This window comes from Vicugna pacos, chromosome 5 (genome assembly GCF_048564905.1).
Source record: "Vicugna pacos chromosome 5, VicPac4, whole genome shotgun sequence".
Lineage (NCBI taxonomy): Eukaryota > Metazoa > Chordata > Mammalia > Artiodactyla > Camelidae > Vicugna > Vicugna pacos.
Window position 1 is genome coordinate 90,246,287 of NC_132991.1, and position 24,043 is coordinate 90,270,329.

At 44.0% G+C, this 24,043-nt stretch overlaps 2 protein-coding genes across 6 annotated transcripts in view; both read left to right on the forward strand.

Annotated features, from left to right (window-relative positions):
• Window positions 1-11,567, forward strand: part of EFHD1 (EF-hand domain family member D1) — a 36,399-nt gene extending 24,832 nt beyond the window's left edge. Inside the window, exons 3-4 of one of the 2 annotated variants that reach the window (XM_072961851.1) lie at window positions 1,879-2,013; window positions 10,236-11,567. In XM_072961851.1, coding sequence (XP_072817952.1) covers window positions 1,879-2,013; window positions 10,236-10,370 — 270 coding nt within the window. In that variant the 3' untranslated portion in view covers window positions 10,371-11,567. The remainder of the gene's footprint in view (window positions 1-1,878; window positions 2,014-10,235) is intronic. The other variant, XM_072961852.1, reaches the window with a different exon arrangement.
• A 10,279-nt stretch (window positions 11,568-21,846) lies between these two features.
• GIGYF2 (GRB10 interacting GYF protein 2) overlaps window positions 21,847-24,043 on the forward strand; it is a 112,368-nt gene continuing 110,171 nt past the window's right edge. For 3 of the 4 annotated variants that reach the window (XM_006209125.4, XM_015243427.3, XM_006209126.4), the window contains exon 1: window positions 21,847-21,936. The gene's annotated coding sequence lies outside the window, so the exon portion shown is untranslated. The remainder of the gene's footprint in view (window positions 21,937-24,043) is intronic. The other variant, XM_072961853.1, reaches the window with a different exon arrangement.

The following is a 24,043-nucleotide window of genomic DNA, read 5'->3' on the forward strand; positions in this document are numbered from 1 at the left end:
TGGGTAGGGTACTGAAGGACGGATGAGTATTTTACTCCTTCCCTCTGTCCGTGGCTCACGGCTCATGTTTGCAGCTCTGAAGTCTTGGCTGATTCAATCTCTCCAGGGAGCCTGACCACTACCATCCCCCACCCCCTTGTCCCCCACCCCCTTGTCCCCCATCCTATTCTTGGGTGCCTCACCTCCTTCCACAGGCTTGATTTCCAAGGCTTTGGAGCCAGTGTTTTGGCTCCAATAATCTGCAGCAAACTGAGTCTTTGCTGGCCTCTAGTGAGAGAGTTTGAAGCTGCAGGTGGATGAACACGGTGCTTCCGTGGAGCCAAGCTGACTACAGCGGCCTCCGCAAAGCTGAAAATCTTTGAACAGCTTTCTTCACTGCTTGCTTTGTATTTGGCGATGTCCACTGTGGAATTAGGACCCCTGAAGGAAGAATGACAAAGAAAGGCTTGTAGGCAAGGCATTTTTTGGTGGTGGTGGTGGAAGCTGAGACTTTTCACTCAATGAAACCCGCTTCCCTCTAGAGACTAAGATCCTTGGCGATAAGACACCCAAGTTGGAATTTGCAAATCCTGTTGAAGTTGTCTTGCCTCTCACTCTACTTTAGGTAACGTTCTTCCCTCTTGGGGAAGCCAAGGAGATGGTCATGAAAATAACCTGGAAAACCTGAAATTTCCTTTTAGGCACACCTATTTTAGGTATTTGAAAACCTACCTCTTTCTGGGATGACTTGGAATACATCAATTTCTACCCTTTCTAAATGGAAAAAGAAATTCTAGAAGTTGGATAGCCGTTGTTGGACAAGTAAAATTCACAAAAAATTTTTAAGGAAGAGAAATAAAAAGCCATAAAACTGCTTTGGGGGAGGATGGGGGGAGGATGGGGCAGGGACTGCTCTTTCAGGTTGGCCTCTTTATTTACTTATTAATTTTTCTGCAGAGGAAAAATTTATTCTGCAGAGGTCTTACTACAAGTTGGCTTTAAAGACAAATTCATTCAGGTCACATTTTGAATCTGGAGGAAGAGGATGGATTATTCAATAAATAATGTGGGGATTATTAACTAACCATTTGGAAGAAAATAAGGTTAATGATCAACTTCACATGACAGATCAGAATAAATTTCAGGGATTAAATATTTACATGTTTGAAAAAAACACAGTAGACAAAAACACAGACAATTGTTTCTATAACCTTGGTGGCAAGAAAGGTTTTTCTAAGCATAACACTGGTGAGAGAAAAGAAAAAGGCTGATAATTTTTTAAAACGTGTTATCATAAACAAAATTAACAAACAGTACCAAAGTATTGGAAACATACTAAGTTCTATAAAGATCTCTTAGGAAACAACAAAAAAGGTAAATAATCTAATGCAAAAATGGGACACAAATGGAAAATAGGAATGGGTTAAAAAAAGTCATAAATATTAAATTATTTAGTTTAAAAAATAGTATATGCAGGTCTACTGGATTTTTTTTTCTTTCATGGCTATAAACTAGGATGTTGCCAATTTTTAGCTTTTACAGACAATGCTTCTTAAACTATTGTGTAAATGTTTCTGAGGGATAGATTCCTAGCAGTGGAATTAATGGTTGGAAGGATAAAAGCATTTTATTTTTGGTAAATATTTCCAAAGCGTCCCCAAAAATTTGGACTCAAGTTATGCTCCCATCAGCTAGAAGTGAAGGTCCCCATTTCCCTACATCCTTGTGGGAAAATGCACATGTTTTCATTTTTGACAATGCAATAAAAAAATATTTTGTCACACATGCATATATACACCCTTTTTAATAGGCTTGGCAATAATGGCTTTAGCTTGGGCCGGAGGGGACTGCTGTAAATTAGTGACATTGACTCTGACTCTAACCAACCTTCCCCTGTAGTTTCTGCTCATATTCCACAAGGCCGCTGCAGGGGAGCTGCAGGAGGACAGCGGGCTGATGGCCCTGGCCAAGCTTTCTGAGATCGATGTTGCCCTGGAGGGCGTCAAAGGTGCCAAGGACTTTTTTGAAGCCAAGGTAGGCACCTCCTTCCTGCGCAGGACAACCCCTCTCTCCCTGCACCCTGCCTAACAAAAGCTCCCAGTCAGTGACTCTCTCATGGACTTTCTCAGGACAAGCGAAACAGCCACAGCTTAATCGTGTGAGATTGTAGGAAAATGAGAGTGTGTCTGTGTGCAGTCTGCAAGTTAAAAACAAAACAGAAAGACAACTAAATGGTAAATGCATTCAATCCTGGTTTCAGATTCAAACAGGTTTGCTGATACCAGGCTCCTAGATTGACTCTGGATCCAAACTTTCTTAAAGAATTCCTCCCTACCCCAAACCACCGTGGAGTTACTTGAACAACTACCTCTGCATTTGCATCTTAAACACCTGTGCATAAACAAGGGCATAATATGGCTGGAGGAGGGAGACTTGGTGGCTCACCCTGAATCTGAATTGGTATCTGCAGCATTGACAGTGGCTGGGAGTCGGGAAGGAAACTCCAACGCACAGTCTTGAAGTCCTTCTGGGCACTTCCATTCCTTTATGAGTTCATACAGTCATTGAAGACCTATGGAGATATTATCACTGGCTGGGTGCTGTCATTCTCCTCTCTGCAGAGCACACCTGCAGAGAGAGAAAGATCAGGAGAGGCCTCCGAATCCTCTGTTGACCACAGCAGTAGAGTGCAGTAAATAAAGTTACCTAAGTTCAGATTCTACCTCCTCTACTTACTTACCTGCTAACTGTCTGTGCCTCAGTTTTCTCATCTGCACAATGGGACCGACAATGCGATTGCCATGAGTATTAAATGGATTCACATATCTGAAGTGTTTAGCAAGGGCCTGGCTCACCAAGAGCACTCTGCACATGGTATATGAGCTGTTGGGGCCCCTACCACTCCAGGTAGGAGCCAGCTTCTTGTGGAACTTTGTTTTGTTTCAGGAGTTTGCCCAGAGACACAGTCCTTGGTGACACAGCCCAGCCTCCTTGGGCCCCTAGCAGCCCTCTCTTTCCACTTCTCTGTGATACTACTTGGAGACAAAGTCTATTGTCTTTCCACCAACTATGAATCGTGGTGGCCTCCTAATGCCTGAATCCCTACTGCTGTCATCTGGCAGTTTCAGGGACAGGCTGACCACTCATTGTAACTTCAACACCAGAATCGTATGTCCAGTCCTGAAAGTGGTTTGGCCCTTGCTTTGTGACTTAACATTGATTCCACTCAGTTCTGGTGATGCCAAATTAAGCCCTGGAGAGTCTCCGTGTTGAGAGGAGGGAAGGGTTAGTCTGGTGGGACGAGTCCTCGCCATTCATTGGCCGAGTCACTTGCAGATCTCCTGTGACAGACGCCTTGGGCAGGGGCCTAGGTTTGAAACCTAAAGTTAGCGGGACCCTGTTTTCAGTCCACAGCTGCAGTGCCAAGTGCTCTTGTCGAAATCTGTCTGAAGTCTCTGGGAATGTCTTATCTGGCTTTTCCCGACCTTTTATAATCTGGCTGTGATCCAGGCTGTAGTCTTGCCCACCCTGTGCACAGTTCTTCAAATACTGCCATGCCTTTTCAGGGCCCCAGGACCTGCTGTTTCCTCTGTCTGGAACATCCCACCCAAATGCCTCTTCCTCGAAAACTCTATAAAACCCACATTAAAGAGCTGCCTCTTCTTGGCTGCTTTTCCTGACTCTCCAGGCCAAGAATGTCCAGCCTCCTCTGTGTACCTCTATGATGAATGGAAGTGCCATAATAATTTATCTCGTATCTTACAATCTATCTTACCAAGGCTGCTTGGACACTTTTGGTAAGAGTGTAAATTGACCCAACTTCTTGGACAGCAGTCTGGGGCTAGCTGTTAACATTTCATATCCTTCACCTCTGGAAATCTGCCTCTAGGATTTTATCCTTCAGAGACAGTCGTGCAAATGCACACAGATGTGGAGACAAGGATATTCACACAGCATTGTTGATAATAGAGGAAAATTGGAAACCACCAAAACTTCCATTACCAGGGAGTTGAGTCCACTGTGGTACACCCCTACACTTGCACACCCTGCAGCTGTCAAAGAGTGAGATCCAGCTGCCTTTACATGTGAACAGATGTCCAAAATAAATTAGGCAAAACTGTTTGAAACCCAATTTTGTTAAATACAAACTAGATAATTATATACCAAAGTATTAATAAGAGTGATGTCACAGGGACTTGTTTCTTATATTTTTGTAATGTTTTATAGTGTGTGTGCCTTCTTTTTACAACCAGGAGAAAATATGAAAAGAATAACAATAAAATTTTTTGAACTCATTATGTTTATATGTCTGCCTCCTCACCCGCAGACTCAAAGGCAGAGTAGTTGTGTTATCTTTGTAATTACAGTGCCTGGCTAATAATGGCTCTCAATAAATGTTTGCATGAATGACGAATGGAAGAAATCATTGCTCGAATTTGGGAGAAGGCCATAAAGGAGCTGGCCTTTGCGACAGATGTTCAGAGATGAATGGCGAGTCACCTTGTAATCAGGGAAGGGAAGGCGTTCCTGCCGTGGGAACGAGAGGAGCAAAGGCTCCGAGGCCTGGGGGCAGGGAGCGTTTGGAGGCTGGCCCCTGTTCATACTGGACGCCGTTGGACAGGGTGTTCTGGGTTCCCCTGAAAGTCAGGCCTTCCCCAGCCTGCTGATCCCAGGCCTCGCCCAGCTCTACCTGGGCTCTGCAGGTGCTGGGGCTCTCAGAGGGCTTGAGCAGGGTCTTAATGTGAGCGACGGCGCACAGCACAGGGACAGACTTGCCTGAGGAGAGGCTGGACTCGGGGGCTGCTGTAGACATCGGGAGAATTGTAGGGCCAATTAAGAATGTGACGATGGGGCTAGGGGGAGGTGGGGGTGAATCCCAACTCCCTAGAACTCTCAGTATTCATGACCACTTGATTGGAGGCGGAAAGTAAAATGCCTCAAGGTTATTGGAGCCATGTCGCCAGGGGTTGGTGATACTTTAAAAAATCAAGACAGGACCCCCCAACCTGGAAGGTGAATGATTAAAGGAGGAAAAGTTACAATCTGAGTTTTACTGTTAAGTCCGAGGTGACTTCAGGCAAAGGGAAGACCTGCTCCTTCATCCGAAGGGCACACTGCTGTTTGCTAATAGTTTCTGCTCAGGTCCTGTTGGATAAAACGTGGCCATACCCAGATAAATGGGAGGCTACAATATACCTCTTTTTTTTTTTCCTGGAGATCTGTTTGCCCAGCTGTAATTCTGAAGATGGGGATACTAAATACTGAGGGTCATGGAATAATCTTGTCCACACCTGTCCATTCCTGAACCAACCACTGGCAAGGGCTATAATATCATTACCCTGACTGGGCTCTCTCCTGGAGCCCAGGGATGGGTTCAGTCTCCCCTAGACCCTTGGGCCATGTGCCAGGGGAGCATCTCATAGGAAGAAAGAGGGAGGAAATGGATGTTTTCTGGACACCCTGCCACACAGACGACAGGAACTATCTTCACAAGGTACGAGCTGAAACCCAACAACTAGAGGGGATTGACCAAGGGCAGAACGTATTGGTGACTAGATGGCAGGGAAGGAAGGAACCAGAGATACCCTGGAGAAAATGCCATTCTGGAGGACAGGAGCAATTTCCAGAAGAGACTGAATCAGATGCGGCCAGAGCAGAGGTCTTGGGTCCAGCAAATGGGTCAGTGGAGATTTTTGAGAGGTGAGATTCACTGTGGAGGGCAGATTGGAATAGGGTAAGAGGTGGATGGGAACTGAGGGAAAAGAGATCTCATGGCTGGCTTTTCTGTCTAGAAGGTTCACAGAGGAGGCCCAGGCATAGTGGGGATGGTAGCTCAAGATCAGGGAAGAACTTTTTGGGGTTTTTTAGCCTAGAGAAGATAGATGTTGGCATGTTTTTAGGTCACAGGGAAGTGGTCCAGAGAGAGGGAAACATGACAATAAAGAAATAGTAGGGTGATTAATGTGACATTGACTTGGAGGTCATAGAATCAAGAGAAGAGGTAGAACTTTATAGTGGAGAAGAAGGCCCCCAAGTGAAGGAGTTGCAAGGGCTCCCAATCCTCCTCTGAGCTGGCCAGGAGTGGGCGGGTGGGGTGATTAACAGACATGTGAGTGTTGATGACGGGCCAGACCCTCTGCTGAGAGCTTTGGATTTGTGCCTTTTCTAACGCTCACACAAGCACTCTGGAGGTAGGTGTTGCTGACCCACTTTGCAGATGAGGAAACTGAGGCTTAGACAGTGGTTTGGTAAATGTTTAGCAACTGGCTCTCTGGACTATACACACACACACACACACACACACTTAAATTTTATAATATATTTTGCTGATATAAAGGGGAGTAGCACACTATTTACAAATAATAAAATATACACTATTTTTATAAGGAAAAAGTGAAAGGAATAGGTCAGAACTTCATCCATTCCTCAGTGACATGAGTAACATCTTTGCTGAACTTGATAATAGTTTTCAAATATTGGAAGAACATTCTCTCAATTTTGGAGCTATTCATAATGTAAAGCCTACAGACATTACATGTGTTTTAAGTTTAATCTGCATTTTTAGCATTTTCCCTTCACTTTCTTAAGAAAAGATCATCTAATTGTGCTGTACACCAGAAATTGACACTTGTAACTGATAGGACTTCAACTTAAGAAAACAATTTTAAAAAAAGAAAGAAAAGATGGTCTAGACACTCAATGAAATAATATTCAAGCCCTAGTTTGTAGTATTTGTTGGTTTCCAAGGTGTGAATACTCCCACCAGGGTTGCTTTCAAACTGCCAATGGGATGTTGAAGCTGCAGTTGGGAAGATCCACAGTAGCATGTCACCATGTAGGATTTCCACCTCAGAGATATACTAGACATGGATGGCCTCCAGAACACAGATAATAGTAAATTGTAGTAAAATAATCAGGCAATGACAACTTTTGTGTATTACTTTTGTTTGTAATATAATTTAATTGTGAATATGTATAAATCTAATTTCTAATAATGGCTATATTTAACAACCAGCTCATAAAATTCCTGAAAATCCAACAGCTGGCTCCAGTACACCTCTGGGCCTAGAGATGTTCAATGAAGTGCCCAGGGGCTCACTTCCCTGCCCACCCTGAAGCACAGGGAAAAAGGGGAGGATAAAATAGGTGTGAGATGAGTTCAGGGTGGATGGACCGCATTCCTCTGTGTTTTCTAAACAAGGGAGGAGGAGACGGGCTGCTGAGAGTGGCAGGACCCATGAGGCTGGTGGCTGTCTGGATGACTGCTGTGGGGAAGAGCGGAGGGGAGGGGGGCTGAGTCCTACCGAAGGCCCAGTGCAAACTGGAAATCCTCACCTCCCAATGGGTCCAGACACAGTCCTTGTGAGATTTCTAAGAAAAACATGTTTTCAGCCTGTGGTGGGGAACAGACAGAATCCTTGGTCTAAGGGTGGGACTTGGCGGAGTGGGAGGGGAGAGGTGAAGCGTGTCAGGCCGAAATGCAGGTCCTGGGAGTTGAAGGTACCTTGACAGGTGTTGTTGCAAAAATTGTCAGGTGTCCATTTCCGGTTAGAGAGCAAACTAGGGCAAGGCTAACAGGGCAGGGAATAGGGGCTTGAACCCTGGTTGCAGGGTTCTACAGCCACTGTGGGGGGCTGGGGAGATAGCAATTCCAACTCGGACTTCTTCCCATAGTCAAGAAAGCGCAGCCTCTGGGGACGCTAACGTAGGGAGACCAGGCCAGAGCAGGGCCGCAGGGGCCTAAGAAATGCCTTGGAGGTTCGGAAACCATAATTTCCTTGTCCCTATTTGGATTTGGAAAGAGTGAAAACATAATATACGCTTCCTGTTGGTAATTTCCCTGGTATCCTGTCTTCAGAAATGGACCCCTGTGAAGTATAGGGAGAAGTTAGAAAAAAGGATCCTACACTTTTTCACTGAGATATGAGAATCTGCATTGGGCCACCATGGATGTAACGAAATGAAAGTCAGAGTGGACTAAATAAGGAGCGTTGCAGGAAAGGGTAACTCTCCGCTGGAGCAGTGCAGAGAGCTGGATGAGTGGACCGGGGAGTAGACTAATAAGACGCCCGGATATGGAAGCCAGTGATAGAGAAACGAGGAGAAATAGAGAAGATGATGGCCACAGCTAAAAACCATGAGAGACGCCGATACATCCATTTAAAATCCTTAAAAACTCAAGAAACAAACTCACAGATGCAGAGAGCAGACTAGTGGTTACCAGAGGGGAAGGAGGTTGGTGGGGTCAACTGTATGGTGCTGGGGAGTAATGAAACTCGTGGTGGTGATCACTCTCTAGCGTACACAGAGGTTGAACTCTAATGCTGTACAGCTGAAACTTATAGAATACAAAATTAAAAAGTTGAAAAATTTAAACTCAGTGAAGGAAATGCTTTTCTACAAATTTGAAAAAACAAACAGAAAATGATGAATTATAAAGACATTTAGAAAGTTAACAACCCTGCCTAGGCCCCCCCAAAATACTAAAATGCTAGGTATTTAGGGATTAATTCTTTAATGTTATACAATTTTTCAATGTTATAAAAATAATTCAAACATATTGTCAAAAATTATGTCACATTCATTCTCTAAAGTCATTATGATTCTGATGACAAAATAAGATAAAAATAACATCAGAAAAAAATTATATCAGCCTAATGAATATAGCTGTAAGAATCTTGAAACATTAAAAAGTGGAGTGCAATTATAACATTTGAAATTTACGTTAAGATTGCAAGGGTAATTTTAAAAATACATTCATATTACAGGTAGCTTCAACAAGAAAAATGTGATCGTTTCAGTTAGATGTCTCAAAGGCATTGGGTGACGTTTAATATTCATGATAACACAGGAAATAAGAAAACAAAATGCTTATTCCATCTGATAAAAGACTATTTACTTGTAAATATCAAGGCATTCTATAAAGCATTAATATTAAATAATGTAGTGTGGGTGCAGGAATAAACAAACCAGTTAGTGGAACAGGACAGAAAATAATAAAAACAGATCTCCTGAATTTAGTATATGAGAAATATCATTTTCAAGTCAGTGGGAAAAGAATGGGCTATTCAATAACAGGTGTTGAAACAATTGGCTCTCCACTTAGGAAAACGAAGTAAAGCCCTCCGTCATGCTCCCTCCCTCACATAAATTGCAGGAGATTTAAGAACTGAATGAGAAAATAAAACCATATATATATATATATATATATATACATACATACACACACACACACATTCACATAGGAAAACTAAAAAGAAAGAAAGCGGCTATTTTTAAATGCCTTCCTACTTTTCACTTTTTACATATCTAATAGATACATACAGATTGTGCATTTGGACAAACATACTGCTTCAAGGAAGAAGAAAACCCAGTAAAATAGATCCTTTGAAGAGGGGAGGATAGATATAGCTCAAGTTGTGGAGCCCACGCTTATCATGCACGAGGTCCTCAGTTCAATCCCCAGTAACTCCTCCAAATATAAATAAATAAATAAACCTAATTGCCTCTCCCTCATAAAACAAACAAAAAAATAAAAGTAAAAAACAGAAGACCAGACAAAAGTACCTGAAAAATACATAATGAGAAATTAAACCTAAACTATGTGAAGAATTGCAAATTAAAGAAAAAAAAACTCACCAGCTGAATCGGAACATGGGCAAAGGATACAAATGGGTAATTCACTAAAGAGGAAATAAAAGAAGGTGCTAACTTTTTTTGCCTATCAGATTGGCAAACAGGAATAAGTTTAATGATAAGCGTTGGCAAGGTCGTGGGGAAATGAGTATTTGCATTCCATGATGGTGGGGTGCAAACTGAAGCAGCTGCTTTGGAGAGCAATTTAGCAATCTTTATGAAAAATAGTGTACACACCCAATGTGTTTGCAAAATTTACCAAATTGATGAGACACAGAGAGAAAAAAACAAAAGAGAGGATCAATCCTAGAACAGAGGATACGATGGATTTATCTGATATGGTATTATTGAAGACAGATTCAAATCCCACTCACAATACCAGAAAAACACATGTAGTATTTGGAAGTAGATTTAGAGTTAGAAGGATTGATTCAGAGAAAATTGAAATTTTTAGTGGGCACCATGGAAAGAAAAACAGTACTGAATGAAAACAGAGGCATTCAGGGAAAACTGTATGTTTCAAAGAGACTACCGAGTTCTGTTTGATGGGCTGCTCCAGCTCCAAGTTTCTCTTTCCGAACTTTTCACTCTGTTGGTCTGTTCTCGCTGTTTTTCTGCAGGTACAAGCCTTGTCCTCTGCCAGTAAGTTTGAAGCTGAGTTAAAAGCGGAGCAAGATGAGCGGAAGCGCGCAGAGGAGAAGAGGAGGCTTCGCCAGGCAGCCTTTCGGGAACTCAAGGCCGCTTTCAGTACTTAGGTGCTTTGACCTTGAACTCTGTCTTCAGCTGTGCCTCACAGATGCCCTGGGGAGAGCTGGCCGGGCATCCTCACCCCTGCTGACCCTTTGCCCCAATCAGCTCCACACCCTTGCCCAAGGCAAACTCCTTAGTCTCAAAGGGGTGGCGGGGGGGGGGGCAGCTCTCATCTCCTTGTGGGAACCCCTCCCAGAGGGTCCAGAAGCCCCCCTTGCCTCTGTCTCCTGCTCACCTTCCTCTGCCCTTCTCTGCAGCCAGAATGTGCCTCTACTTGGCAACCTTTTCTTTTTCCTTCTCCCTCTACCCTTCCATGTCAAAGAGTGGTCTACTGTGTTAATTTGTATGCATACTTCTTTCTTTCTCTGGTGGTCCTCAGAGGAGATATTCCCCAGAGGCCTGTGATGTTAATGTTGCCTGTTTCCTTGGGTAATCCTTTTCTGCACCTCTCCCCGTCTTGCCCCTCTCTCCTCTATTTCTCATCCAGCTTCCCTGTTCTCATTCTTAGCCTGATCCTGTTACATGCTTTGGTATCCTCTGTCATTTGATGATGGTGAGGTTTAAAGCAGGCAGGACAAGTTGGCCAGGCTGGACCACTTATTGCCTATCTCCTTTCCAACAGGGGGCTCAGCATGCTGCCAAGATGACACAAAATAGCGACAAGTTAGGAAGTTCTGTTCCTTCTCATCTGCTTTCTCCTGCCCTCTTAGCATTCCCCCTAGATCTACTCTTTGCATCATCCTTCCCACTTTAGACTCTTTTTTTCTACTCTTAAATACTGAGCTACTTAACTGTAAGAATGAAAGCATGATTATAAGTGAATTAATGAGTAGAATTCCTGTTAACTCTGACACTGCAAATTCTATTACACTAGACCCCTGACATTCCCAAGTGACAAATCCAGAGCCTTTCAAAATCCCAAAAGTCATGACCATCCTCACCATCTAGCCAGTTTGCAACATTCGCTCCAAGGTGCTGAGGTGAAGCCGTCCTTATTCCTGCAGCACAAATTTTTATACGTTATAAATTCTTGGGATTGCTCACAAACATCAGGGGTTGGTTGTATTTTATAAAAGAATTTCTAACGTCATATTTATTACTTCTCTTTTTTTAACTGCTGTCTTTATCATAAAGAAAACGTCTGCATTTTTACCTTACAGCTGTTCTTTTTCAATAAACTGTGCAAATGGACTTTGCCATCACGTCAATGTGCGTCTAGTCTTCTTTGAAATGGGGGAGAGAGAAGAGCGGTTTCTGTAGGGACCACATCTAGCCCTGAAGCAGAGTGAGGAGTGGTAGCTAGAGTTTGGCTTTCACTCTGGGGCATTTTGAGTACCAAGCTTGTCGGTCAGCTGCTCTTCTTCCCATCACTGAGGAGTCTTTAAGCTGTAGATAAAATCTGTAGCTTGATTTTTCCTGCTTCCTAGACCCCTTGAAACTCTGATGAGGGCCAATGACCCCCTCCCTCCCATGTATAATTCCAGGGTATTTGGGGGACCTAGGTAAGGACACCTAGCCTAAGAGAACACCTCTAGCTCCTCAGGGAGGATCATTTCTATTTCTGCACACACCCAAGGCCTACAATTCTCAGGCATCATTTTTCCAGGTGGGGTCACCCTGCATCCTCCCCACCAGAGGAAATGGACATGAAATATGACTGGAGAGACCCTGACCGTATAATCCAGCAGTCGGGCCTCATGGTATTCATCCAAATGAGCTGAGAACCCTTGTCCACACAAAAACCTGCACATGAATGTTTACAGTAGCTTTATCAAAAATTCAAAATTTAGAAGCAACGAAGATGTTCTTCAATAGATGAAAGGAGAAACAAACTGTGGTCTAACCGTACAATACAATATTAATTCAGTGATGAAAAGAAATATTAATCAGTGATTAAAAACAAATGAGCTGTCAAGTCACAAAAAGACATGGAGAAAATTTAAATGCGTATTGCTAAGAGAAAGCCAGTCTGGAAAGATTACATTCTATATGATTCCTAATGTATGAAATTCTGGAAAAGGCAAAACTCTGAAGATAGTGAAAAGATTAATGGTTATCAAGGGGTTGGGGGCAGGGAGGGAGGGATAAAAGGAAATTTTTAGAGCAGTGAAACATTTTACATGATGCTATAATGGTCATCATACGTTTGTCAAAACCCATGCAGAAGATATAACACGAAGAGTGGACCCTAATGTAATTATTTAGTTAATAATAATGTGTCAATATAAGCACATTGATTGTAACAAGTGTACCACAGTATGTGAAATATTAATAATAGGGGAAACTAGAGGTGGAGGAAGAAGGGAGGATATGAAACTCTGTACTTTCTGCTAAGTTTTTCTGTAACCCTAAAACTGCTCCCCAAAAATAAAGTCTATTAATAAAAATTCTTTTAAAAAAGAAGGAAGGAATGCAGACAACAGTATAATTACTTCAAATGTCTTTTTACTCTGGACAGCAAGGCCCTTGTGAGAGCTAAAATCTCTTGATTGCAAATGATAGCAAATGTAATACGAAAGGACTTAAGGAAAAAAAAAGGATGGCTATTGGGTTATGGAACTACACAGACCAGGGACTGGATTTCTTTATCCCCTCTTGGTGACGCAGTCCTGTAGACAGTGTTGCCTTCCTGCCTCTCACCTACAGTTTCCTTCCTCCCTCTCTATGGCCATTGCCTTCTTGGCTTCTTATCCGTGTCTCTACAGTGGCCTCCTCACTGGTTTCCCTGCCTTCATGTTGCCCTGACTGTCCACCCTGCAGTTAGAATAATCTTTATAACCTGCAAACTGTTGCTAACATATCTCCTTCAGGTTTTGGCTCCCCATCTTCAGGATCTGGCCCCAGTTCACCCTCCCGCCCCATCTCTTGCCCGTCCCTCCCCCCTTCTCTCCTTCCAAACGGTACACTCCCAGAACACGCAATACGTAGCAGTTCCTAGAAAGTGCCACACCTCCAGGTTTTTGCACACACTCTTCCCTCTGCCTGGCACTCCCTCCCTCCCTTCCCCTGGCATTGTTTATGACTCAGCTTGGCGATTATCTCCAGAAAGCTTTCTTGATGCTCCCAGGCTAGGTGAGGTACCCTTTCTCAGGATTCCCACTTCACCTCAAGTCTTTATTGTTATTCTTACAACCTTATGCAGTATCCTTCTCTTTTCCTCTCTTCCTCCTCCTTTGGACTGTGAACTCTTTGAAGGGTAAAAACTCTGCTTTACCCACTACCGTAGGCCTCACATGCTGCCCAGCATATGACAGCCCCACTCCCAGGCGTGTTCATTTCACAAGGATGTACCAGGTTTGTCGGAGCAGACAGATGGGTGAGGGAGGGCCACTACCACTGACTCAGGGCCCTTCTGAGCCCCTGACCTGGGAGCCTGGCCTGAGGGGACAGCTCTGAGAGTGAGGGTGGCAGAGACTGTGAGGACATCTCTCTCACAGGAAAGGTGATGAGTCTACTCCTTAAAGGTGCTCCTTTAGCTGAGCAAGAGGGAAAACTAAAAAGCAAATCAGTTCTGCCACTGCCCTGGAGGCTGTGTGATGTAATGGGATTTGGAGTCAGATTCAAGGCTAGTAATTTAACTGAGCGTCAGTGTCCTCATTTGCAAAATGGGAATGATGATTGTCTACCTGGCAGACTCCATGTCTGGCATGTACTTAGCACTCAGGACATGCGGGTCTCGCTCTATCTTCCACCCTCCACGACTAATAGCTCTCTCTTTTCTTGAGCGCTGGGTCTCTAAAGTCACACGCAAAGGATCCCAGGCTAGGGTGGCCCAGAAATGCTTAGCCCTGGCTGCTGCCTTGGCCCCAAGCACAGAGGCCCACTTACCCAGCTTTTCTGTTTTTTTGAGGCCTCTTTCTCAAGTAGCCTGGAGAGATTTCTGCCAATCTGCCTGCTCACCTGCCACGCCCCTGCAGCTGACACTTGCTGAGCCATCCTGGCTGACCATGTGACCTGACACCTGTGGCCTTGTCCCTGCTCAGATTTCTTCTTGCTGACCATGCCCAACCACCAGGCCAGATTTTGACCACATCCCTGCTCATCAGCCTGACTGATGGTGGGAGGTCCCGGAGGTCAACTTAGAATCCTACAGCTTAGGAAGGCACTGAGGATGGGACCTTATAGGGGTCAGTTTCCCCATTCCCTTACTCTTTTTTCGAAAACCAATCATTTTTGGCACTCTGCCACATATTATTGATGGGAGTGTACACTGGTATTGTTCTTTTGTCTGTGTGTGTGGCTTTTACAGGTATGTTTATTCATGCATGAGTGCAGTGACACATCTACAAGTCAACACAATGTCCCACGTTCCCAACAAACATGGCCAGACTGACGTTCCATCCACATAAAGCTGGTTAACAGTGACCATGAGCAGCTGAAGGACTGGGAGATTTCAAGGCTTTACTTCTTTTATCAGCACTCCTGATTTTATAAATGATGAAGCCCATCAACGCCATCCCTAGCTAAATCTCCAGGTAAACTTGGGAATAGTAGGGCTTCTAGGGAATCCAAACATTCTTAATAAGGCTCTGAAGCATCTCAGCGCAGGACCAGTGGCTCAGGTGGCCCCAACCCACAACCAACAACTTGGAAAGATCACTTGGTGGTGTCTTTTTTTTTTTAACATTTTTTTTAATTGAGTTATAGTCAGTTTATAATGTTGTGTCAATTTCCATTGTAGAGCACAATTTTTCAGTTATACATGAACATGCATATATTCATTGTCACATTCTTTTTCGCTGTGAGCTACCACAAGACCTTGTATATATTTCCCTGTGCTGTACAGTATAATCTTGTTTATCTATTCTATATACGCCTGTCAATATCTACAAATTTTGAATTCCCAGTCTGTCCTTTCCCACCTCCCTCCCCCTTGGCAACCACAAGTTTGTATTCTGTCTATGAGTCTGTCTGTGTTTTTTATTTATGTTCTTTTTTTTTTTTTTAGATTCCTCATATGAGCGATCTCATATGGTATTTTTCTTTCTCTTTCTGGCTTGCTTCACTTAGAATGACATCCTCTAGGGACATCCATGTTGCTGCAAATAGCGTTATGTTGTCGTTTTTATGGCTGAATAGTATTCCATTGTATAAATATACCACATCTTCTTTATCCAGTCATCTATCAATGGACATTTAGGCTGTTTCCATGTCTTGGCTATTGTAAATAGTGCTGCTGGTGTTGTCCTTTTGAAGAGCAATTTGGTAGATTGTTAAAATTTAAAATTATATCTGGATTAGTCATTAATTCACGCTTTAACAAATCATCCCATCACTTAGTGGCTTAAAACAATAATTAACATTTATTATTTCACATAGATTCTGAGGGTAAGGAATTCAGAAGTGATTTAGGTGGGTTCTAGCTCAAGGTCTCACATGAGGCTGCCATCAAAATGTCAATTAAGTCTGCAGCCAACTGAAGGCTTGACTGGGACTGGAAGACCCATCTCTAAGGTGACTCACTCATGGGGTTCACAGGCTGGTGCTGTCTGTTGGCCAGAGGCCTCATTTACTTGCCACATGGACTTCTTCGTTGGGCTGCTTGAGTGTCCTCACAACATGGTAGTTGGTCTCCCTCAAAGCAAGTGATACAAGACAGCAGGTGTAAGCCACAATGCCTTTTAAGACCTAGCTTCAGAAATCACACTCTGTCATCCCCACAGTATCCTACTGGTTACCCAGTTTAGCCCAATAGGTAAGAATCATTGGGAGCCATCTTGGAGTCCGGCTACTACAGAATTAGTCAGGGTTCTTAACTGCAAGTAACAAAATCTAAGCGGACTGATTTAAACAGAAGGAGAATTGATTGAAAAGACATTGAGGAGCTCACAGAATCACTAGCAGGGTTTGGGGACCAGGCTAAGAAAACAGGCAGGAGGCCAGGTGCCTGAGTCTGCAGCCAACAGCACACCATGAGAACCAGCCAGGCCTCATGCCACTGACCTTGCTGAGAAGAATTTTGGGGTATCTTGCTTCTGCAGGTGCTTACTCCAGATTCAGAGCCTGAGGCTGAGCCATCACATGCCCACGTGTTGGGGGGTGGGAAGGGTCAGTATCTGGACCATTTGTTTCCTGTAAAAGGAGGCAAACTCTGTTTCCCATCGAGATTCTTATTTTCCCCAGACATGGGAAAGTATTTCAGACACAGAACAGTCACGAAAGAATGGCAGATGTCCACTGCAGAGATATTCATGAGCTTTGATCCAGGGGTTTTACCTCTGAGAGTGTACCCTACAGGTAAATATAAACGTGAACAAGGCTATATCTAAAGGGATACTCATTACTGCATTATTTGTAATAGCAAAAATACGGAAACAGTCAGGATGTCTACCAGTAGAGGATGATTTAAGGATATTATGGCACATCCATGCAAATAATCACTGCTAAGCAGCCATTGAAAAAAAATGTGGAGGACTGCAGGACATATTGTTTCTTGGAAAAAGGCCAGGAGCTGAGCAGCATGCACAGTACTGCTCAGGTGTTTTGTTTGTTTTCCATGAGAGATATGTAGTCATGTCTCTGCCCATGTAGCTCAATTGTAGGAGGTCAAAGACTAAGTGAATTTTGGGGTAACTGCCATATCTTGGTTCTTGGTGGTATTAAGAATGAAGAAGCACATCATGTAGAAGTAGACAGTACAACATTTTGGGGAAAACCACTGTCAACAGTGGGTTACCTGAAATGGGGGAGAACCTGAGGGTCCTGGGATTTAAATTTTTCCCTTTCTATGTTTTTGAACTCTAAAATTATTTAAACCATAAACATGTACTGCTTTACCACTACAACTATTAAGAACAGTTAATAAAAAAAAGAGGGGCTCTCTGATTGAAAAGAAAGTGAGAAGAGCAGTTGAACATGCATGTGGGAACACTCTGGGAGAGCAAAAATATGAAATCCTAAATATGCAAGACTCAGGAGAAAATAAGGAACATTTTGGGACACATCGTGGGACACACATGAAAGAATATGTTTACTGTATTCCAAGATAGTCTTTATGACTTAATTTTATTTGGTATATGCCCGGAGGTTGTCAATAAGAAAATAATTTAAAATATGCAAGTACTTTTATAATAAAAATATTTTCAAACATAAAAATGGATCTGTTTCCATAGTTATCATCTGAACAGCCTTTCCTTGATGTTTGCTTAGCTCTCTGGCTCGCTATCTTCCCACACTCTCTTCCTTGTGTTTTCTCTTTGCTTTTCAGCTTTGTACCCAATGCTATTAGTTAGGGTACCAATCTGAGTGGCTCTGTCCTCCCCATTAATTAATACCTCCTCCTTTTCAAAATGTACTTTCAAATTTCTGCACCCTCCCCTCCTCATCACCTACTTTTTCCTAATGTCTGTTCTCCCTGCTCCATAAACACGTCCAGTCACCAATGCAACTGCTGTTTCCCCAGCCCCAGACTCCTTGAAAACTGCAGATTGGGCATTACTGGTCAGTCTCTTCCTCCCTCTGTTCTGAGACTGGTTCCTGCTTCCAACCTTGTCCTACATGTAAATTCTCTCTGTCCACCAGCTATACCTTTTCCTTCCAAGACCCTGCCTTAGCTCCATACTTTTCCTCTCTGCAGCTGCTGGTTATGGGTGATACCCTGTGGTTTCAAAGATAACTTCTCTATGGGTGCCTCTCAGATTTGAAGTTCTAATCATCTTTGATCGCCTTCATTTCAAGTTGCCTCTTTAAACTTTTAGATGATTGTATTACTTTGCATGGGTTATTGTAATGAAGTACCACCAATTGGGTGGCTTAACAGAAATTCATTGTCTCACAGTTCTGGATGACAGAAGCCCAAGATCAAGGTGTCGGCAGGGTTGGTTCCTTCAGAGGGCTGTGAGGAAGAGCCTTTTCCATGCCTCTCTCCCAGCCTCTGGTAAAGGTTTGCTGGCCATCTTTGATGTTCCTTGGGGTGTAGAAGTATCATCTGGTTTTCCACCTTCATTTTCACATAGAGTTCTCTCTCTATGCATGTCTGTGTACAAATTTCCTCTTTTTATAAGGATACTTGTCGTATTGAATTATGCTCCACCCTAATGACTTCATTTTAGTTTGATTACCACAAAGACCCTATCTCCAAATAAGGTTACATTCTAGGGTACATCTTTAGGTTTAGGAGGCCAACACATCTTTTGAGGGGGACACAATTCGATCCATAACAGTGAGGTTCTAGTCACTATTGCTGTGTAACAAATTACCCCAAAATTTAGTGGCTCAAAACAACCACTTCATTATGCTCATGGATTTGGTGACTTGGGAATTCAGACAAGGCACAGGGAGGATTCTTGTTGTCCCTGTTTCAGGATGCCTTGGGCTTGGATGCCTAGGTGTGACTCGACAGCTGGGGCTAGCATCATCTGGTGGCATTTTTCACTCAAATGTCTGGTTGTTGACGCCAGGACCTCAGCTGGGGCTACTGATGGGGGAAACCACTTGGGTCTCTCCTTGTGGTCTGGGCTTCCTTGCAGAGTGGCAGCCTCAAGGCATTTGGAAGTTTGCTCTTGCTTCAAAAGAGATTGTGAAAAAACAAAGTGGAAGCTCTATCACCTTTATGATCTAGCATTGGAGGTCCCTTCATTTCAGTTTCATCTCTGGCCTATGGGTTAGAAGGGCTTAAGGGGAGGGGAATTAGACCCTACCTCTAGGAAGGGTAGTGGCAAGGTTCTAGGGGTATACCTTGGACAGAAGATGTTGTTACTGCCATCTTTAGAAAAATACAGTCTGTCACAATTCATCAACCTGTGTTTGCTACAAATTAAATTCATTTCGAGCTAAACTCCTTACTCTTCCCTCCAGCCAATAATCTATTATTCTCAACTTTACTGTTTCTATCAATGATACAATAAAGCTGAAACTCTGTTATTATCCTTGACTAGGGCAGGCATAAGTCTACTGCTGTAATCTTAAAACTACTATTTAATGAAACATTGGAGAGACAGAGTGAATAAAAGGAGATGAGAAAAGTGCCCTTCCTAAGGAGTAGAAAATCAAGAATGTATTTGATTTTACAGGTATTTATTGAGTGCCAGGACAATACCAGCTGCCGAGGATGCAAAGTTGAACCATGCAGTATGTGTTGAACAATGCATGGGATTCTGTTAGCCCTCAACGTCACCACCATCATCATCCCTTAAATTTGGTTCCTGCTCTCTGAAAGCTTACACTTTAGGGCTAAAAATATGGCTAAGACTCTCTGAAAAATGGTTTGGAAGTTTCTGATAAAGTTAAACAAACATTTGCCACATAACCATCAATTTCATTTCTAGGTATTTAGCCAAGTGAAATAAAAACCTTTGTTCACACAAATACCTGTATGCAAATATTTATAGCAACTTTATTAATAATCTCCCCAAATAGAAACAATCCAAAAGTCCCTCAAATGGGGAATGGATGAACAAATATATTGCATACATACAATGAAATATTACTCAGCAATAAAAGAGAAGAAAGTACTGAAACACACAACAGTGTGGCTGAATCTCAAATGCATAATGCTAAGTGAAAGCAGCCAGTCTCAAATGTTTTTAATTATATGACATCATAAGGCAAAATTATAAGGACAGAAAACAGAACAATGTTTGCAGGGGCAGGGAGTGGGCATTAGGGCTGACTGCAATGGGTCCTTGGGGGAATTTTGTGAGTGATAGGACTATTTTGTATCTTGATTTAATAGTAGTTACACACACCTGTATACATTTGTCATAAGTTGCAAAACTGCACACCTAAAATGCTCAATTTTACTATATGCAAATTATATCTTAATTTCATATAGGTAGATAATTACAGGCACAGGTGGCATAACAACCTGGGTAGGGATTTGGGCTCTGCAATCAGTTTGGGTTAGGAAGTTCTGGCTGAGATTTGGAGAAGATTAGCACTACACTCAGGTGCCCGGATGACAAAAGTGCTGGATAACACTATCACCAGGATTACAAGGGAGAATGCAAGTAAAGTGCTTAATGAGGTAGTTGGCATATAACAAGCATCAGTTCACTTTTTTTTTCCTTAGAAATAACAGTTCAATGGGTAAGTTCTTTGGTCTAAGAAAGGAGATTAAAGGGGGCTTCAGGGAGTCAGTACATATGATTTAGGCTCTTTAAGATGAGCAAGAGTCATGCAGGTTGGTGAGAAGTGGCATTAAGTGTTAGGAATGGCATTATGACAAGAGGGAACAGAATGTGCAAAAGCTTAAATAGACTGACATATTTGAGGACCTTCATACATGGGCATATCTGGAGCAGTAAGTTCAGGGGACAGAGGAAGGGGAGGGGGACAATGTGGATGATAGTCTAGAGTTCAGCAGAATGGGATTGTGAAGGATCCAGTCAAGATTCTGTGCTTATAAGAAGCTTTCAAATGATGCTGATACTGCTGCACTGATCATCTTTCGAGCAGCCAGGGCATAAAGGTGAAGAAAAGAAAGTATTTCAGAAAGTAGGTAGTGGTCAATCACATTGAAGATGGGGAAGCCCTAAGTCAAGGTGAGGGCTGAAAAACTATCAACCTGTAGAGCCTCAGGATAAAAGCCACACTACAATGGTTGATGACTGCTGGCCAGGTGTGGGAAAGTGCTTATAAACAGCTCTTTGGTGCCATTGACACTGGAAGGGAAGAGATAGTGAGCTTGTTGGAGGGGGGAATTGGAGCTTTTAACATTAACCATTAGGATGAAAGACATTTGAATATTTTAAAGAGCTAATGGGAAGCATCCTGTAAATAAGGGAGAGGTTGGAGGCACAAGGGAAGAACGGAATGACCTAAGAAGGGTAGAGTTGCCAGATGTACCGAATAAAAAGTTAAATTTGAATTTCAGAAAAACAACGAATAATTTTTTAGTGTAATTATGTCCCTGATCTAGCGGGGTGGCCTGTATTTTATCTGGCAACCCCCATATGGGAGATTCTTAGGCAAGAGGGTTATAGTCTTGGATGCCCTAGGAGTGGAGTCAAAGCTGCCAAGTCCTTCCCAGCTGTCACATTCCAAGACTCCAGAATGAATTCCCAGTTCTACCAGAACCGTTAACAAATGGAGAAACTGCTTTGAATTTTAGCTTTTGTCGCTTCCCCATTTTTCTCTAGGAGGCAAATGGGCAGGAAAATGCTGGATGAAAACCTGTGGAAAAGTTCTACTGTGGAAAATCAGCCCGTAAAAGAGCTTTTTGAACTGCCAACGGGCTCCGGATTGGGCGCACAGGACGGTGAGTCACAGGGCGCTTGGCCCCGATCCAACCCTGGACACCAACTCTACTCAACTCAAGGGCAGGCGGAGAGCTCGGGCCAAGGCTCCCGCAGGCGCCTGCGCTCTGCCGCGGCCCCGCCCTCCTCCAGGCTGACATCCGGGGCTCGGGCAGGGGCGTGTCCGGGGAAGAGGGGAGGGAGGCAGCGGAAAGGAAGGATGTCGTGGGAGGCTGGATAAGCTGGGAGGGAGGCGAGGCGGGGCCGGGGCGGAGCAGGAGGCGTGACAGAGCGGGCGCACTGTCACGTGACGTGCGTGGCGACGTGTCGGCCATCTTGTGTTGTTGAGGCTGAGGACTGACTTGGGTTCTGAGAGACTCCCTGTCCCGGACCGCAGGTAACCAGCGACTCCATCTCGCTCCCTTCCGCGGCTCCGCTCCGTGCCCCGGCTCTGCAGCCCCGCCTCTGCAGCCCCGCCTGGGCCTCCTGGGCCTGCCGCCCGCGCTCTCGTCCCCGCCGCTCCTGCCCGACCCAGCCCAGCCGCATGGACACCCACAGGCCGCCCGGCAGCCGCCGCGGCCGGCTCGGGCGTCAGGCGAGGGGACAGGTCAGGTGCGGGGCTGGAGGGAGCCTCCTCCCCGCCGGGGGGCATGCCGGACCCGGGCGCGTCTCGGCCGCCGAGCTGGAGAGCCCCCTCCACCGGGGCCTGCTGGCATCGCAGGAGGAGCCGAGGAAGGGAAGAGGGTGGTGGGGTGGGCAGTGTCAGGCCGGCTTGCTTAGGGCCAGAGGGCTCGCCTTCCGCTACCTGCTTCTAGCTACCCGCCCAACCTCGGGGTGCCTGGGGTAACAGCTGCTTCGGCTAGACAGCTGCTCCTGCCCGCGCTCCTCCCAACACCTGGCCTCTGGGAGATGCGCCCTTGCCTTCCTCACCGAGCATCTGCACTGGGGAGACTCCTTCCGTGGCGAGAGGATTGGGTCTGAACCAGGCCTGAAGCCAGGTGGAGCCATGATCAGAACCTGGGACGGAGGTTGGGAAAGTAGAACCCATGGCAGCTTTGGGACCCGAACGTTCACATCGGTTTGAAATGGGCATTAGCTTTAAGTGTCAGCAGTTATCCACGAAGCACTCAGAATATTTCAGTTTTGTGGCTGAAACATAAACCAAACAGCCAGGGAAGGGGGTATGAAAGCAGGTTGTATGGCCGTGTTTGGGAAGCAGTAACGTTGCTTTGCATTTATCTGGCATTGTTGTTTGTTTGTTTGTTTTGTTTTCAAATCCTTTGACTGAAGGCCCTTAAGCACGCCTAATTTCTCTGTAACAAAGGTAAGTATTTCAGTTTAACTTGCAGGACATTGAGGAAGAGGCCAGAAACGTGGACAATTTCTTATCCAGTGTACTTACCTTGGATTATAAGGCAGTTTTGATTCCCAATGTGTATGCAGGGAAGATATTTTTTCCTTACATATTGTTTCCTTTTTAGAGTCTAATGATTTCCTAGATTTAAAAAAATTGTCATCTTTTCTGAACATCGACTTTTCCTTCTAATATTTGCAACTCTGGCCTTTCAGAGTTTTGTCTGTTTTGATGAGAACACAAATATGTTCTCTCATTCGTTGATGTTTTTATGTGTTCCTCTAGTTAGCAGCTTTCAGAGTGCTCAAGCTGGAATATGTACTTGTCTGTTGCATCAAATGTTGACATCAGTAGAGGACACTAGGAAAAAAAATTAAAAGTGGCATGTGTCTAGAAAAATGTCAGTCCTTTTGGCATTTAATACTGGGGAATACACTGGTGATGGTAGTAACTCGCTAGAAAAGAAAGGGCTTCACAGTTTTTCTACACTTGACAAAGCATTTTAGGATTTTGAGACCCAGGAAGGAGAAGGTATATGTGCTTCCATTCATTTATTCTTTCATTTGTGCATTTTTTATTTGAAAAATACTGAGACCCTACTACACTGTTGGATGGTGGGAGCCAAATAGTCCTGTTTCCATGGAGCTCATTTCTAGACAGCTAAATAAATAACTTAGGTAAGATATATAGTGTAGTGTCAAGCGTTGTAGGGAAAAAGATGAGATGGGGAAATAGGATAATAGGGAGTTAGGGGAGGAGTTAATTTTAAGTAGTGTGCTCTGGGAAGGCCTGTGGAAAAGCTAATATTTGAGGAAAGATCTGACACAAGGAAAGGAGCTATTCCTGTAGCTCTAGGGAGGAGGAATGCTCCAGGATAGGGAAGCCAGGGCAAAGACCCTGCGGCAGAAACTGAGGTGCGAGCAGATCATTTGTGGCTGGGAAGAGTATAGAGGCTAGCCTAGCCAGAGAGGCACAATCCAGAGGGAGGTTAGTAGGAAATGTGTACCCAGCTCATTGACCCTAAGTTGAGTGGAGATACTCAGTTGTTCTGGAATCTTTTTCCATACCTCTTGGGACTCTTAGGAAAATCAGATTCTGGAAATTTGGGCCCATATGCCCAACCCCTTTCCTCCACCGGACACCTCTCTGC